Source organism: Vipera berus (assembly GCF_964194415.1).
Source record: "Vipera berus genome assembly, chromosome: 2".
Lineage (NCBI taxonomy): Eukaryota > Metazoa > Chordata > Lepidosauria > Squamata > Viperidae > Vipera > Vipera berus.
The window spans coordinates 240,859,783-240,874,549 of NC_138203.1; the positions used below are offsets into that span (position 1 = coordinate 240,859,783).

General features: G+C 45.4%; 1 protein-coding gene across 3 annotated transcripts in view; it reads left to right on the plus strand.

Annotated features, from left to right (window-relative positions):
• Positions 1 to 13,880, plus strand: part of TMCC1 (transmembrane and coiled-coil domain family 1) — a 136,136-nt gene extending 122,256 nt beyond the window's left edge. For all 3 annotated transcript variants that reach the window (XM_081318642.1, XM_081318643.1, XM_081318644.1), the window contains 2 exons: positions 7,289 to 7,424; positions 9,586 to 13,880. In XM_081318642.1, coding sequence (XP_081174768.1) covers positions 7,289 to 7,424; positions 9,586 to 9,900 — 451 coding nt within the window. In that variant the 3' untranslated portion in view covers positions 9,901 to 13,880. The remainder of the gene's footprint in view (positions 1 to 7,288; positions 7,425 to 9,585) is intronic.
• The last annotated feature ends 887 nt before the right edge of the window (positions 13,881 to 14,767 follow it).

Here is a 14,767-nt window from a genome sequence, read left to right on the forward strand (position 1 = left end):
ATAAAAGGTGAGATTCTTTTATTCTTCCTTCGTTTATTCTTTCTTATTTCTCTTATTCTTCTGTATTTCTGCCTCAAGAATAAGCAAAGTTTGGAAGCTCTCTTTACACCCCCAGATCCTGTTTCCTCTTGTCGTGATCGATTATTTGAACATACACCAACTGATTATTTTTCCTTCTCCCAGTACCTCCATCAAACTGTTTCTAATTCATTTATAAGCCTGAGAAATCAGAATAGGATAGTTCTTATTAAAATCGAATTAATTATTTTCTTTTTCTCTCTGTCGCTTGCAGGTAGTTCTTTTTTGTAACTACGCGTAGATGTAACCAAGCAAGGCTTTTGCTGCATAGCATTATTATTTTTTTCATTCTAGATGTTTTAAAGAGAATCCAGATATTGGCCTGTATTTTTTTTTTTAGTATCCTATCAATTTATTTTTCTAATCCAAACTGACTAATCCAAACTATTAAGAAACAGCCGAAAAACCATTTGTTCTGAACCAGCCCTCTTCTGGCCTTGTAATAAGGCAAACCCCTATTCAGAAAGAAGAGACTGGAGAGCGTCCAAGGCTAAAAGGCATCTGCCAAGATTTATTACGCAGTTAACAAAAACACTAGAGCTTGTCTTCTCAAGCGGAAAAGTTGCTTTCAGCAACCAGCCCCTCCCCAAACACTCCTTTTATAGAGAGCTCAGGGCGTGGTCTCCCTGTGCCTCCTCCCGAGGAGTCCCGCAGTCTTTCTTTGTTTGTTCCTGCTCGACTGCCTCCTGCGTCGGGCGTCCTTGAACAGGGCCAGCTGTGGGTCATCTTCCTCCGCACTCTCGGGCTCACGCAGCTGAGAAGAGGTCCCCGGCTGAGGGCTCTGCAAAGCCTCCAAACCATCATCAGCCGGTTCGTTTCCCTCCTCCCCCTCATCTGAGTCATCCGATACATCGGAGCCGGCTGTCGGACCCACAGGCTGGCCCTGAGTCACAACACTATCCCGCACCGCAGGGCCCTTCCCCCGGGTCTGCCGATCCGGATGCGGTCGGGATGGGAACTGTTCGTGAAAAGCAGTCACCAATGCAGGGGCATGAACGGCAGTCGCGTCTTCCCATGTGAAGTCCTCCGGCCCGTACCCTTTCCACTCGATCAGGTACTGGAAGCGACCTTTCAGCCAGCGGGAATCCCTGATGCTGGCGACCTCGTACTCGGGGGTGCTGTCGCCATCACCAGGTCCTGATGGGGGAGGTTCCGCTTGGCGAAGTGGACAAGCCGGTTGTTCGGGGACCAACAAGGACCGATGGAAGACGGGGTGCACGCGCAGGGAACGTGGCAGAGTTAAACGATAGGCGACCGGGTTGATGACGGCCTCGACTGGGAACGGTCCAAGGTAACGGTGGTCCAGCTTCCTCGCCGGCCGAGTGGATGGTAGGTTCCTGGTGGACAGCCAGACCCGATCCCCCACCGATAATGGAGGCGTATCCCTTCTCGACCGATCGGCGAACCTCTTGTAGTCGGCCTTGGCCTTCTCCAGCTGCCGTCGCACCAACCGATGGATCGCCTGTAATTCCGCCATGAATTCGTTCGCTGCCGGCTCCGGTGAGTCCACGGGAGAAAGGGGGAAAAACCTGGGGTGATAACCCACGTTGGCCAAGAACGGTGTCATCTGCGTGGAGGTGTGCTGCGAGTTGTTAAAGGCAAACTCGGCTATGGCCAAATAGTCCACCCAATTGTCCTGCTGCAGGTTAACATAGCAGCGCAGATACTGCTCTAAGATGCCGATGACCTTCTCGGTACCCCCGTCGGTCTGAGGATGATGCGCGGACGAGAGGCAAACCTTAATGTCCAACGCCCGCATCAACTCCTGCCAGAAGCGGGCTGTAAACTGGGCCCCCCTATCGGAGACGACCCTATCGGGAAGGCCGTGCAGCCGGAACACCTGTTGGATGAACATGCGACTAGTAGCGCGAGCTGACGGTAAGCCGCGACAGGGGATGAAGTGCGCCATCTTGGTCAACATGTCCACCACCACAAACACTGTCGTGAAGCCGGAGGATGGGGGTAGATCCGTCAGAAAGTCCATGGACACAGCCCCCCAGGGTCTCTTGGGCGTTGGCAAAGGCTGCAGTAAACCAGGCGGGGCCCCTGTCGCTGACTTGGCCTGCCTGCATGGGACGCAGGAGGTGACATAAGACTGGACATCGTGTCGGACTCGGGGCCACCAGAAGGTACGGGAGACCAGGTTCAGAGTCTTGAACAGGCCAAAATGCCCCGCAGCCGGGTTATCATGACATTGGCTGAGGACGAGTCCCCTGAGTGGCCCTCCTGGAACATAGAGCCGGTCACGATAATACAGGAGTCCATCCGTGACCGACCAAGGCGAATCTGGCCCCACCTCTTCCTTCCGCTGAGCCACCCACGCCTCCTGCTGCTGCGCCTCCCGGATCCGAGCCCGTATATCCACCGGCTCCCGCACCGCAGCAAAAGACTCGACGGGGATCACTGTCCTGGGCGGAAGCTTGTCTTCCACTCGGGTGTACTCGGGCTTCCTGGACAGAGCATCCGCTCTCTGGTTGTGCCCGCTTGGTATGTACCGCACCCGGAAGTCAAACCTCGCAAAGAAGAGGGCCCACCGGATCTGGCGTTGGTTCAAATTCCGAGCGGTCTGCAGGCTTTCCAGATTCTTGTGGTCCGTCCGGACCTCGATTTGATGCCGCGCCCCCTCCAGATGATGCCTCCAAGCCTCGAACGCCGCCTTGATGGCCAGCAGCTCCTTCTCCCAGATGGTATAGTTGCGCTCCGAGGGGTTCAGTTTCCGCGAGTGATACGCGCAAGGGAAAAGGGTACCGTTGGGCGTCGCTGCCTGGAGTAACACGGCCCCAATGGCAATGTCGGAGGCGTCCGCCTCCACGACAAACGGCCGTTGCGGGTCAGGATGCTTCAAGATGGGCTCCTTCATGAAGGCGTCCTTCAAAGCTTGGAACGCCTGTTGTTCGGGGGCGTTCCACTGGAACCGAGTCTTCTTCTGCAGGAGCCGGGTAAGGGGGGCTGTCAGGGCAGCAAAGCCAGGAATGAATGTTCGATAGTAGTTGGCAAATCCAAGAAGTCGCTGAACATCCTTCACGCGACGTGGGGGTTGCCAACTCTGCAACGACTCAACTTTACTCGGTTCCATGGCGATGCCCTCAGGAGAAATGCGGTGACCCAAGAAATCGATGGTCACCTGGTAAAACTGGCACTTCTCCAACTTGGCAAACAGCCGATGTTTCCGGAGGCGCTGCAGGACCTGACGGAGATGCTGATGATGCGCTTCACGCGTCGGGGAGTAAATCAGGATGTCGTCCAGGTAAATCACGACAAACTGGTCCAACAAATCTCGAAAGATGTCGTTCATAAAATGCTGAAACACAGCGGGGGCGTTGGTCAAGCCAAACAGCATCACCGTGTACTCGAAATGTCCATAGCGAGTACCAAACGCCGTCTTCCACTCATCACCCGGCCGAACCCTGACGAGGTTGTAAGCTCCACGCAGGTCCAGTTTCGTGAAGATCTTAGCCTCCCGGAGTCGGTCCAAGAGCTCGGGGATGAGGGGCAGCGGGTAGCGGTTACGCACCGTGATGGCGTTGAGTTTCCAGTAGTCACAGCAGAGCCGTAACTCGCCCGACTTCTTTTTGACGAAGAGCACGGGCGCAGACACTGGCGAGGACGAGGGCCGGATGAAACCACGAGCCAAATTCTTTGTCAAGAAGTCCCGCAATGCAGCCAACTCGGGCTCCGACATGGAATACAAACGCCCCACTGGGAGAGGCGCATCAGGAACTAGATCAATGGAACAGTCATAGGGCCTGTGCGGGGGTAATTGGTCCGCCTCTGACTCGCTGAACACATCAGCAAAGTCGGACAGTTCGGGAGGCAAAGAAACTCCTGAGGAGCCCTCCACCTGGCCGGCACAGATATGGCGGGTGTGGTCCACGCACTGCAAACTTGGGAAGGTGACTAAGTTCTGAGACCAATAGATCTGTGGATCATGCGCCCGGAGCCACGCCAGTCCCAGGACCACGGGGAAGTGCAGATCCGAAGTGATGTAGAACTGAATGGCCTCCACATGGGAACTAATAGCCATACTCACTGGTTGCGTGGCGGCCGTAATAGGCCCGGACAGGAGCACTCGACCATCAATAGTCTCCACTAGCATGGGCGGATCCACCGGACACTGAGGAACAGCCCATTTGGCCACGAAGGCCGAGTCCATAAAGTTAGTGGTAGCCCCAGAGTCAAGTAAGGCATGGACCGGAATCCCCTCTGGCTTGCCAGGAAGGATCAGTCGTGCCTCCAAAATCAAATGCCGTGGAGGTTCACAGGCACCATCGGAATGGTGTCGCTCGGCGTGGTCGTGGTGGGTCGTCCGATCTATCACACCGTCTAGATCGGGCTCGGGCCGTTTCCCGACAGCAAAGCAGGGGACTTTCTCGGGGCCGGCTTGGTCACTGATGCCCGCTGACGCTTCTTTGGACAAGAAGCAGCCAAATGTCCAGGGTCCCCACAGTAAAAACACAACCCCTCCGATCGTCGTCTGTCCATTTCCGTCACCGATAGACGGGACCTGGCGGCACCCAGCTCCATTGGCTCCTCCCTCTGGACTGGGGGCTCACGCACAACAGGGGCGGCAGGGGTCTGTGGGGTGGCACGGCGACTCATTCGCTGCTGCAGCCGGGCATCGATCCGCAGACAAAGATGGATCAGCCCATTCAGATCTGAGGGAATGTCCACGCGGGCCAGCTCATCCAACATCTCCTCTGACAAGCCATCCTGAAAGGCATCCACGAGCGCAGCCTCATTCCAGGCGGAATCCTGGCTAAGCAGCCGGAAATCGCTGATATAGGCCTGTAGAGGGCGCTGACCCTGCCTCAAAGCTTTCAGGCGTCGGGTGGCAGTCTGCGCCTTAATCGGGTCCTCGTACATGAGGCGCATATGGTCACAAAACCCCCCAAAGTTATCCAACAAAGGGCTAGGCTGTGCCAACAGAGGCGTGCCCCAACGAGCTGCATCTCCCGACAGAAGGCTCAACACGAATCCCACCTTATCTCGGTCAGTGGGGAAATCAGCTGCTCTCACGCTGATAAAAAGCTGGCATTGTCCCAGGAAGGCAGGAAACAGTTCTGGATTACCAGCAAATTTATCCGGCATAGCTATCTGACATTTCCTCCTGGGTGGGGGTGCAGCATGTACCTGAGCTTGCAGTTGAGCCACCTGAGCTGCCAGCAAAGTGAGTTGCTGGGTGAGCTGGGCATTCTCGGCAAGAAGCTGCTCCATCGTAGTAATAAGGGGTGGGTGGCTGAAAGCAAACTGTTCTGAACCAGCCCTCTTCTGGCCTTGTAATAAGGCAAACCCCTATTCAGAAAGAAGAGACTGGAGAGCGTCCAAGGCTAAAAGGCATCTGCCAAGATTTATTACGCAGTTAACAAAAACACTAGAGCTTGTCTTCTCAAGCGGAAAAGTTGCTTTCAGCAACCAGCCCCTCCCCAAACACTCCTTTTATAGAGAGCTCAGGGCGTGGTCTCCCTGTGCCTCCTCCCGAGGAGTCCCGCAGTCTTTCTTTGTTTGTTCCTGCTCGACTGCCTCCTGCATCGGGCGTCCTTGAACAGGGCCAGCTGTGGGTCATCTTCCTCCGCACTCTCGGGCTCACGCAGCTGAGAAGAGGTCCCCGGCTGAGGGCTCTGCAAAGCCTCCAAACCATCATCAGCCGGTTCGTTTCCCTCCTCCCCCTCATCTGAGTCATCCGATACATCGGAGCCGGCTGTCGGACCCACAGGCTGGCCCTGAGTCACAACACCATTTAGTTTTTTCAGATACGGCTAGGAAAACGCACCACTGATTCTTAAAGGGAATCCAGCCAAATGTTGGGAATGTCAACTGCTGTCATATTAATCCACAGGCTAGAGAGCCATTTTGCAACATTCAAATCAAATATTTTTTTCCCCTTTTCTAAAAGGATTTCTGAATTTACAATTGTTCTTAAAGAAACAGCATTTTAAAACAGTGAATTCAACTCTTGGCAGTAGGTATGGGTATAACTGGGGGGGGCGAGGGAACAGTTTTCAATCAGAGAGAGAGAGAGAGAGAGAGGAAATTGAAATTGATTAGAAGGAGTAGCATAGTTACTAATTAGGTTACCAAACTGATCAGGAAAAGGTCAAAACGAAAAATGCTCTTGTCACAATGCTTTCTTGGAAGTACCCTTCCCCCCCCCAGATCCAGCAGGCCCCTTCCCTCCTGGTCTTCCCAGAAGCTGTTAAAGAGTTGCCGTTTTATGCAAGCCTTGAAGTGATGTGTGGCCAGGGCCCAGGCAGTCTCTGCAGTTGTTATTCGTATGTGTGTGTGTGTGTGTTTGGTGCACTGCACGTGCTCCGTTTTGCTGGTTTTTATTCTTATTGCCTTTATTCTTTTATTAAGGTTGTGAGCTACCCAGGGTTATGTTACATATAAGGGCAGCTATACAGTTTTTTTTTAAAAAAAAATTCTATACATGCATATGAAATGGTCCTTCTTCCCTCTTCCAAGATACTTCATTATTTCAAAGGGGTGACTTTGCCTAGGAAACAGATGCAAGGGCTGGATTCAGATTCAGCTGTTGCTGAACGTTCAGTTTTTTTTTTTATATGTTCCAAAATTAGAAAGCATAAGATAAGACTCCGATTGAAGACATTGCACGCTGTCAGTGGAGACACCCCGGATAGTATCTTCGAACATTTTAAACCAGACGTGTCAAACACAAGGCCCGGGGGCCGGATCCGGCCCGCGAAGTGGTTTCATGTGGCCCGCGAAGCCATCCTGGAAACAGTGAGGAAACAGCCCCCACTGCCTTGGCCCTGGCCCAGAGACCCTCCTTCTGCCAGAGACCCTCAGATCTGTCCCACTCCTGCCCAGGACCCCATAGGCACCCTTGATGCTAACGATGTAGAGCTGGCCATGCCCACCTAGTAGGCCATACGCACTCTAGCCACGCCCATCCAGTAGGCCACGCCCACTCTGGCCATACCCACCCGGCCCCTTGAGGGCAACCGCAATGCTGATGTGGCCCTCAATGAAATTGAGTTTGACACCCCTGTTTTAAACCCTACCAAGAGATGGGTCTGATGCGGCTTAGAAAAGTGCAGATTATTTTATATCATTGCGAGTCATGTTCACCAGCTAAATCCTGTTTTAAAAATTATTGTAATTGTTTTGATACCTAGGAAGACTGTGCGGATGTCTTTAAAAGAAAAAAAAATGACAGCCATGGTTTTTTGTTTTTTTTTTTCTGTTATAGATGTGAGCGACTAGAAGAACAGCTGAATGACCTGACTGAACTTCATCAGAATGAAATCCTCAACTTAAAACAGGAATTGGCCAGCATGGAAGAAAAAATAGCTTACCAGTCCTATGAACGAGCCAGAGACATCCAGGTTAGCAGTTGTTTGTATTTACACTTCATTTAAATTATGTTGAGCATGTTTCACAAACATTGCTCTATTTCAGTTTATATTTTAATCCTCATTAATAGGATTAAAAGTACTGTGTTTTAAATCCCAATTTATCTCAGTTCTGTGACCCTTACTGGAGCCAAAATCATTATACCTTTGCAAAATTTATTCAAATCCTATTAAGAAATTCCTGGTGAAGAAAAAAAAAAGCTGGCAGTTTTACAATAAAAATCAATTCATTTCCTGGCAAACCTGCTTCCATCTTTAGAGAGAGTTATAATAAAGGAGCCATTGTTTATACCATGACAGACAGTAATTTTTATGGTATTGTTCCTAGTAAGGCTATATTTGCTATTAATTTTAATGAAATCATACAGATGTAGAAATAAAAAGAGTAACCGGTGTTACAGTATATGTCCATCTCTTCAGGAAGCAGCTTTTTCTTGTTACTTGTCCAAATAAGGAACTTCTTGAAGTATTTTTTTTAATCTGGGTATATAAAATATTTAAAGTTAAAAAAAATCTGGAATGTTAAAGAACTGAGCTGTATGTTCACTCAGGATATTGGTTTATCCCTTATAAGAAGGCTAATTCTACATGATGCTGGTAAACCTTTGCACTGAAATAAATCTCTGCCATGTGGACCTTTCCAGCAGAGGATTGTGTAGAAAATTATGTTTGTCCCAAAAGTGCTGTTCAAAAGGCAACTGGACCTTTGATTTTTCCTTGAAAATGTTTTGCTTCTCATCCAAGAAGCTTCTTCAGTTCTGAAGTTCAGTTCTGAAGAAGCTTCTTGGATGAGAAGCAAAATATTTTCCGGGAAAAAGAAGAAACTCCATTTGCCTTTTGAACAGCACTTCTGGGACAACCGTGATCTGGATGATTGAGAATCTCCATAAATTATGTTTGGCCTCTTCCCAGCTATGCTTCAAATATAAGAATATACGAGAACAGGAAAAACAGTGGGGGAGACAGGTTTAAGAACAAATTAAGTAGAGGAGAAATTTATTACCCCCATTTTCAATCATCCTATCATTTGGCAGGGGTTTTTTTGTGTAGGAATGTAACATCAAATGCAAAAGCACAACTGCAGATATACTTTTAACTGCACAGTCTACCTTTTTCTTGGTTATGAATCTATAGAGGTAGCATACATGGACATTAGTAGTGGACATCTTGAGGGTCACACTGATTGCAGATGATTCAGTGGCTTTTTTCACCACTTGAAACTTTTCAAAACCCCATCCAGAAAAAGGGGGCTCTGCCCCAGTCCATTTTTAGAGAGTGATTCCTGACATACCTTGCAAATCTGGTGCGGTTCTCAAAAGCTACAGAAGTTGTGCACTCCTGACCTAAAAGAATTTATTTACATCAGTGACATTATTTTTGCTTCAGCATAAATTATACTTAGATGTTATTACTATAACTGGACTATTTATACCAAGAACTGTGACAATGTCAGGTTTATGACCTAAATGTCTGTGCAGAGGAAAATAAGCGGGTAAGTGAAATCAAGAGACAGTTATCCTAACCTGAAAGACTTTTAATTCCTCACGTTCACAACAGAAGCTTTTGATGTGATACCATGAATTGTGAATTACTTTTATGTGGCATTTATTGCCATTCAAAGTACTACAATTTCGTGGACATTATGCCAGCCATATTACAGATTAGGGCTACCAAGTCTGGGCAGTAGAAATCCTGATAACTGCTAGATAGTAGCGGAGAGATACAAAAACTAATATCTGTTAAGTTATCCACGTTTTTTTGTAACCCACTTATGTAGGAACAAGCCTAGAGAAACCTTAATTTTGCTCCTGGATATGAAACCAAAGGAGTTAGTCACATCCTGCAAAATGTGATTGCAGCTCATGGAATCCCAAAAGGCTTTGCAGGGTGTGTTTAGCATCTTACTTAGGAAATGTGCCAGGCTGCATTTCTGATTACTATCCTGTCGGCTTCTGGCAGCTGATGTTTTGTCAGTGGACTGCTTGACATGTTACATGTATGCCTAGAGGTGCATTCTGTTTGGGTAAAAAAGCCTAGTATAAAGTCTCATTGATCTCTCTCTCTCTCTCTCTCTCCCTCCCTCCCTCCCTCCCTCCCTTCTGAGATGACTAAGCAGTTTTCTTGTGTTCAACAGGAGGCCCTGGAAGCCTGCCAGACCAGAATCTCCAAGATGGAACTGCAACAGCAGCAGCAGCAAGTTGTCCAGTTGGAGGGCCTTGAAAATGCCACTGCCAGAAACCTTCTGGGCAAACTAATAAACATCCTTTTAGCTGTGATGGCTGTCCTGTTGGTGTTTGTCTCCACCGTGGCCAACTGCGTGGTCCCCCTGATGAAGACTCGCAGCAGGACGTTCAGCACTTTCTTTGCCTTGGTCTTCATTGCCTTTCTGTGTAAGCACTGGGACGCCATTACCAGCTACTTGGAACGCTTCTTTTCACCCCCCAGATGATGACAAGAACAGGCCCGTTGCCTCGCCCACTTGGCAAGGAAGCGCATCAAACTTAGTCGGCAGTTCCTTCCTCCACTGAAGACGTAACACGTCCGAGTGTGAATTTGTTTACAGTTAAAATAATATTTTCTCTCTGAGACACATTGGCAATAGTGAGGGGTTTTTTTTTTAGAGTTTATTAAAGAACTTTTTTGGTCAAAAATCCTGAACAGTTTTTATGTAGCACGCTTCTCTTTGGATGCAAATCTTAATATTCTGTATGTGTACAGAGATAAAACACAAATCTGGAGCACACCAATGAGCAAATTAAATTACGGCTCAACTACTGTACTAAACCAGGTCGGAAGAGGAAAAGACAATGACATAAATTCTAACAAAGATAATCCGGTGCATAACGATACTCTGATTATCCTACAGTGCTACTGTGAAACCTGACCACATTCTGTGTCTGAATGTATAGATAGCTTCAGGATGGCTTTCTCTAGTGAAAGACCAATGCAATACATGGAACTTTCTGGATCTCTTCCTGGGTTTGCCTCTTCTGCTGTTAAACTTTCTGGCTAGAAGATATATGAAGTGGATTAGTTCTACTGTGTACAGTTCCTGCACAGTTGTACTACAGTATTTTGAAGTAGCCCTTTTGACTATTTTAAGCAAAAGCCCTTGGTTGCACTTTGACTGTTTTTTAATGTATGTATAGTCACAGATTTAAAAATCCAAATGGCATACTTGAAGAGTGTAATACTCAAACTCTCAGTGCTTCCTTATTGTTTCTAATAGGATTTTTTATTCTTATTGGGGGATTTGTTTTTGAACTTAATGGTTGAGAGCATCATCTCTCTTTCTCTTATCTTGCTCTCTTTGAATAAAGAAGTGACGTTCTTAAATGAAGAAGCGTGTGAATAAATACGAGCTACCGTGTTCTGAGATGATTTGGAAGGTTGCAAATAAATGTTTAATGTATCTCAAGTGCAAACCTGTTCAAATGTGATCTGTTTCCTCCTTCATTTCCAGACCTGGCATTAAGAAAACAGACGATCTGATCCCTCCGGCCAGTTCATATGGCCTTTGCTTTGTTTGGAAGTAAATGAGGAACTGAAAATCTCGTTCCTGGTCCTGTTGTGTCTGGACCAGGTATTTTAAAATCCGGGTTTATTTTAAGAAAAATGAACAGGAAGTTTTGAAAGCATGAGTGAGTGAGCTGTTCCGAGAAGAAAACTAGGGAGTCTTAATATCAATAAGAAATAGGACTTAAACTTTAAGTTTAGGCTCCTCCATGCCAAAGTTGGAGTGGTAGCTAAGATAGACTACAGTCGGTCAGCTTCAAATCTATTGTAAAGTTACCCTGTGTCTCTTAAGGAAGGCATAAATGCTTAAGGAAGCATCAAGTCATTAGGCCAATCCTTTAAATAGTACCCGAGTTAATGTGTTATTCAAACCTGCCCTTGGGAACTGAAACCAAAGCTGTACTACTAACAGACTTAACAGTGTTCACGCTGTTGGTACTTTTTTATATTTAGAGTCAGCCTCTTCAACCTCATTGTGTTCCCCATATAGGACATCATGAAACCTCTTGCATTAGGAAGATTTGGTGGCAGCTGAGCATTGTCAAGAAGTAGGGAAACAAAAGAGCAAGTGAACTGTATTCCCCCCCCCCCCCCACACACACACATACACACACTCTGTTACTCAACACATGCTCGAAACAGGTTCTTCCTGTTTCAACCGTGTAAAACAAGAACTCGAGCAAGTTACATATGTAAGTGTTCCAAACAGAATTTGCCTTTTGCAAGAGACACATTTTAAAAAGCTGTGGCATGAGCTGCTTGTTACCTCTACTTTCATTGCTTTTTCAATGAAAAATGTAAACAGGACCTAACTAGAAGTATAAGAATATTCATCCTGTTAGTAAGTCTTCAGCCATGGTGTCATGTTTTTCCAAAACTTTTTTAATGCTGGCCAACAAGTTTTATATTTGTGAAATTCAGAATTAAAACTCCTCGTTCTGTTTCTCTGCGAAACAGTTAGGTATTCTTTCACATTGCCGGAATATAATGATTTAATTCTAACTTGACCAGTGTTTTAGAGCCTAACAATCCCAAAATAACCTATATAACCTGGAAATGCATATGGAAGTTCTTACTTGTTCGGTTTTATTATTTAAATTTTGTTTCTCTCCCTTCGCCTCAGTTAAATGGAGCTTGGCCTTCTGACTGTAAAACAAAGAAAACCTATATGCATAAAACCTATATAGAGAAACTCCCTTTTGCTTTAGAATTAAACCGTGATTCATGAGGTCTGGCATATCATTTTCAGAATTGCAGTTCTTTATACACTCAGATCCTTAACGCTAACATGAGTCACAGGTACTGAAAAAAAATATCTACGTGTTCCCTCAAGGAATTTGTCAATTTGAAGAAATTCTGGCCAATAACTCAGCGTTCTGTTGTCCTATAGGTGTAGACGGCTAATATTTGTTTCTATTCACATTTTCCTTGGCCTGTAATTTCAAATTTTTATTGAATTTATGTTCACCGCTCCTAAACATCTCAATACCACTCCACTTTTCTGCATGCTCTTAATGGTAAACTAAATTAACTTAAAAGAGGCGTGATTTGGACACAACATGAAATGCTTAAAGTGATTCCCTAGGACGCCTTTGTGAAGTACAGAATTTTCTGTAGATAAGCTTAGCACAGCATATCAACAAATATGACCTAGATGAGTATTCATTATTCACTATTTACCAAAGTCTGTTAGTGAATACTTCATTGCTTTTTCTTGTAAACATTTATGATTTCTGAATGTGTATTATTAGATAAATGCTATACAGCTAGCATCTGTTTACCAGCAAAAAAAGGAGAAATATGGCAGAGCCCTTAAATCTTCAGAATTTTCCCCAAAAGATGTTTTGGTGTATGATTAAAACAGGCTTTCAATACAATATAAAGGTTTCTGTTCATATTTTATGAAATTACATCCAATCTGTTGAATATTCTAACACGACCCTTTTCATTTTGCCTTTTTTGCTAACAGAATTCATTCTCACTGCATCAAATTATTTAACAAATGTTAATTGTTTAAAAATGCGACCATGGTTTTAAACTCCTTTAAACTCCCTTTGCAAGCATTTTTGGGTTATTTGTTACAGATAGTGTTTGCAAGTAAGTGAGCATGTGCGTGTAGCATTATTACTGATGTGGCCCTCCTCAGTTTTGTATTGATTTTCCAGAGTTTCCTCTTTAGATCAGTGATATGTAACATATAAATAACATATCAGATGATCACAAAAAGAAACGAATGTAACAGATTGTATTGATGGGAACAACAGTTTAGCATTTTTTCAATGCTTCATAACATATCTAACTTGATGGTTTAAAAAAACCCTGAAGATACTGTGTTTAAACATTGTCCCCCCAACCATAAACGATATATACAGAGTGTGATCCCTGTATGAACTCTGTGATAATATCAAGTGTGTTCATAATTACTAGTATCCTAATCTGTTTATTTTGCATCAGTGGACCCCAAACAATTCTATTTGGCTGGGATATGCTGTAGGTTATGGGACTGGCCAAAAGTCTTGATGTCTTTTGTTTCTTTCGATGGACCTTCCAAAATTAAAAGTGCAAGCAATGGGAGCCAAGTTGCCAGGTGATGGGTGGCTGTCAAATTCTTTAGCAGTTTTGATAAATTCCGAATGTGGCAAAAGAGTTGTATGTGTGTATCTGTGTTGTGTAGGCCAGGTGACATTGTGCATTAGTAGGCAACTGACACAACTGTAAGTGTAGTTTTTTTAAAAAAGTATAAAATAAAAACTCACTTGCATGGGATGACGAGTATGGCAGACACTGTAGTTTATAGAACTTTTATAAGCTGCTAACTGTTGAGAAGGATTGACATTTGTCTTGTCTGGTAGTCACAGGTTTGTCTGTGACTCATGCTGTATATAAAATTCAATAAAACCTCATATTCACGGTTGTGTGACTTAGTTGTTGTGTGAGAAACAGTATACACCAAGGAAATAATTAATGGTAAGATAAGATTTACGCAACTTAACATCCTGGCGGACCAGAAATTGAAGTTGCAAGAATGTAGTTAGGTTGTTACAGCGGGTGACTTCTATCGAAACATGGCCATATGTAATTTTCTCCATGTTGTGTGACATCAGTCAATGTAGCTTAGTCTTGTCTAATGTTACTTACATGAGACTTTCCAAGGTCCAAAGGCAGAAAAGTTTTTTTTTTCTAAATTGGCTCAATAAGGTCACTTCATATTGGAAATACAAGCAATCAAAATTGAGAATATCTGTAAAATGAGCTCCATAGTCCTCCTCAGCAAAGGGTTTCAAACTTTTTCCTTGAAAGAATTCTACATTGATCTGCCTATCAAAGATCATCTGATGTTGCATCCGTGTGTATGTGAGGAATATGGTGAAATCACTTGATCCTCCTCTAAAACCTCTTCCAGCAGCTGGACAAGCAGCAGCTTTGAAAACAGGTTTTTCAAAAACTGCCTTAAAATGTTCCAAGAGGTGTCAGGAGTTCCACACCTAGTCAGCAGCCAACATGCCGGCTTTTTTACAATGAAATAATAGCCTAGACTGGTAAAGGCATGCAGAGAAGCAATGTTTTTTTCAATCCTGATTGGGAATAGAGTGGGCAGCTGTGTCTGGTTCAGCCTGATCATTCAAATTACACAACTGAATGCATGCCTTGCACTGTTTCAAATCCATTATTCCAGATGGCCTTCAGGAGGGAATTGCACTTTACTTAAGCAATATGTACCTGTCTCTCATAGCATGAAGGCTTCTTGTCTGCGCAACTATTTAAAAGGTAACACAGTTTGCAATATGCTGACTGAGCTG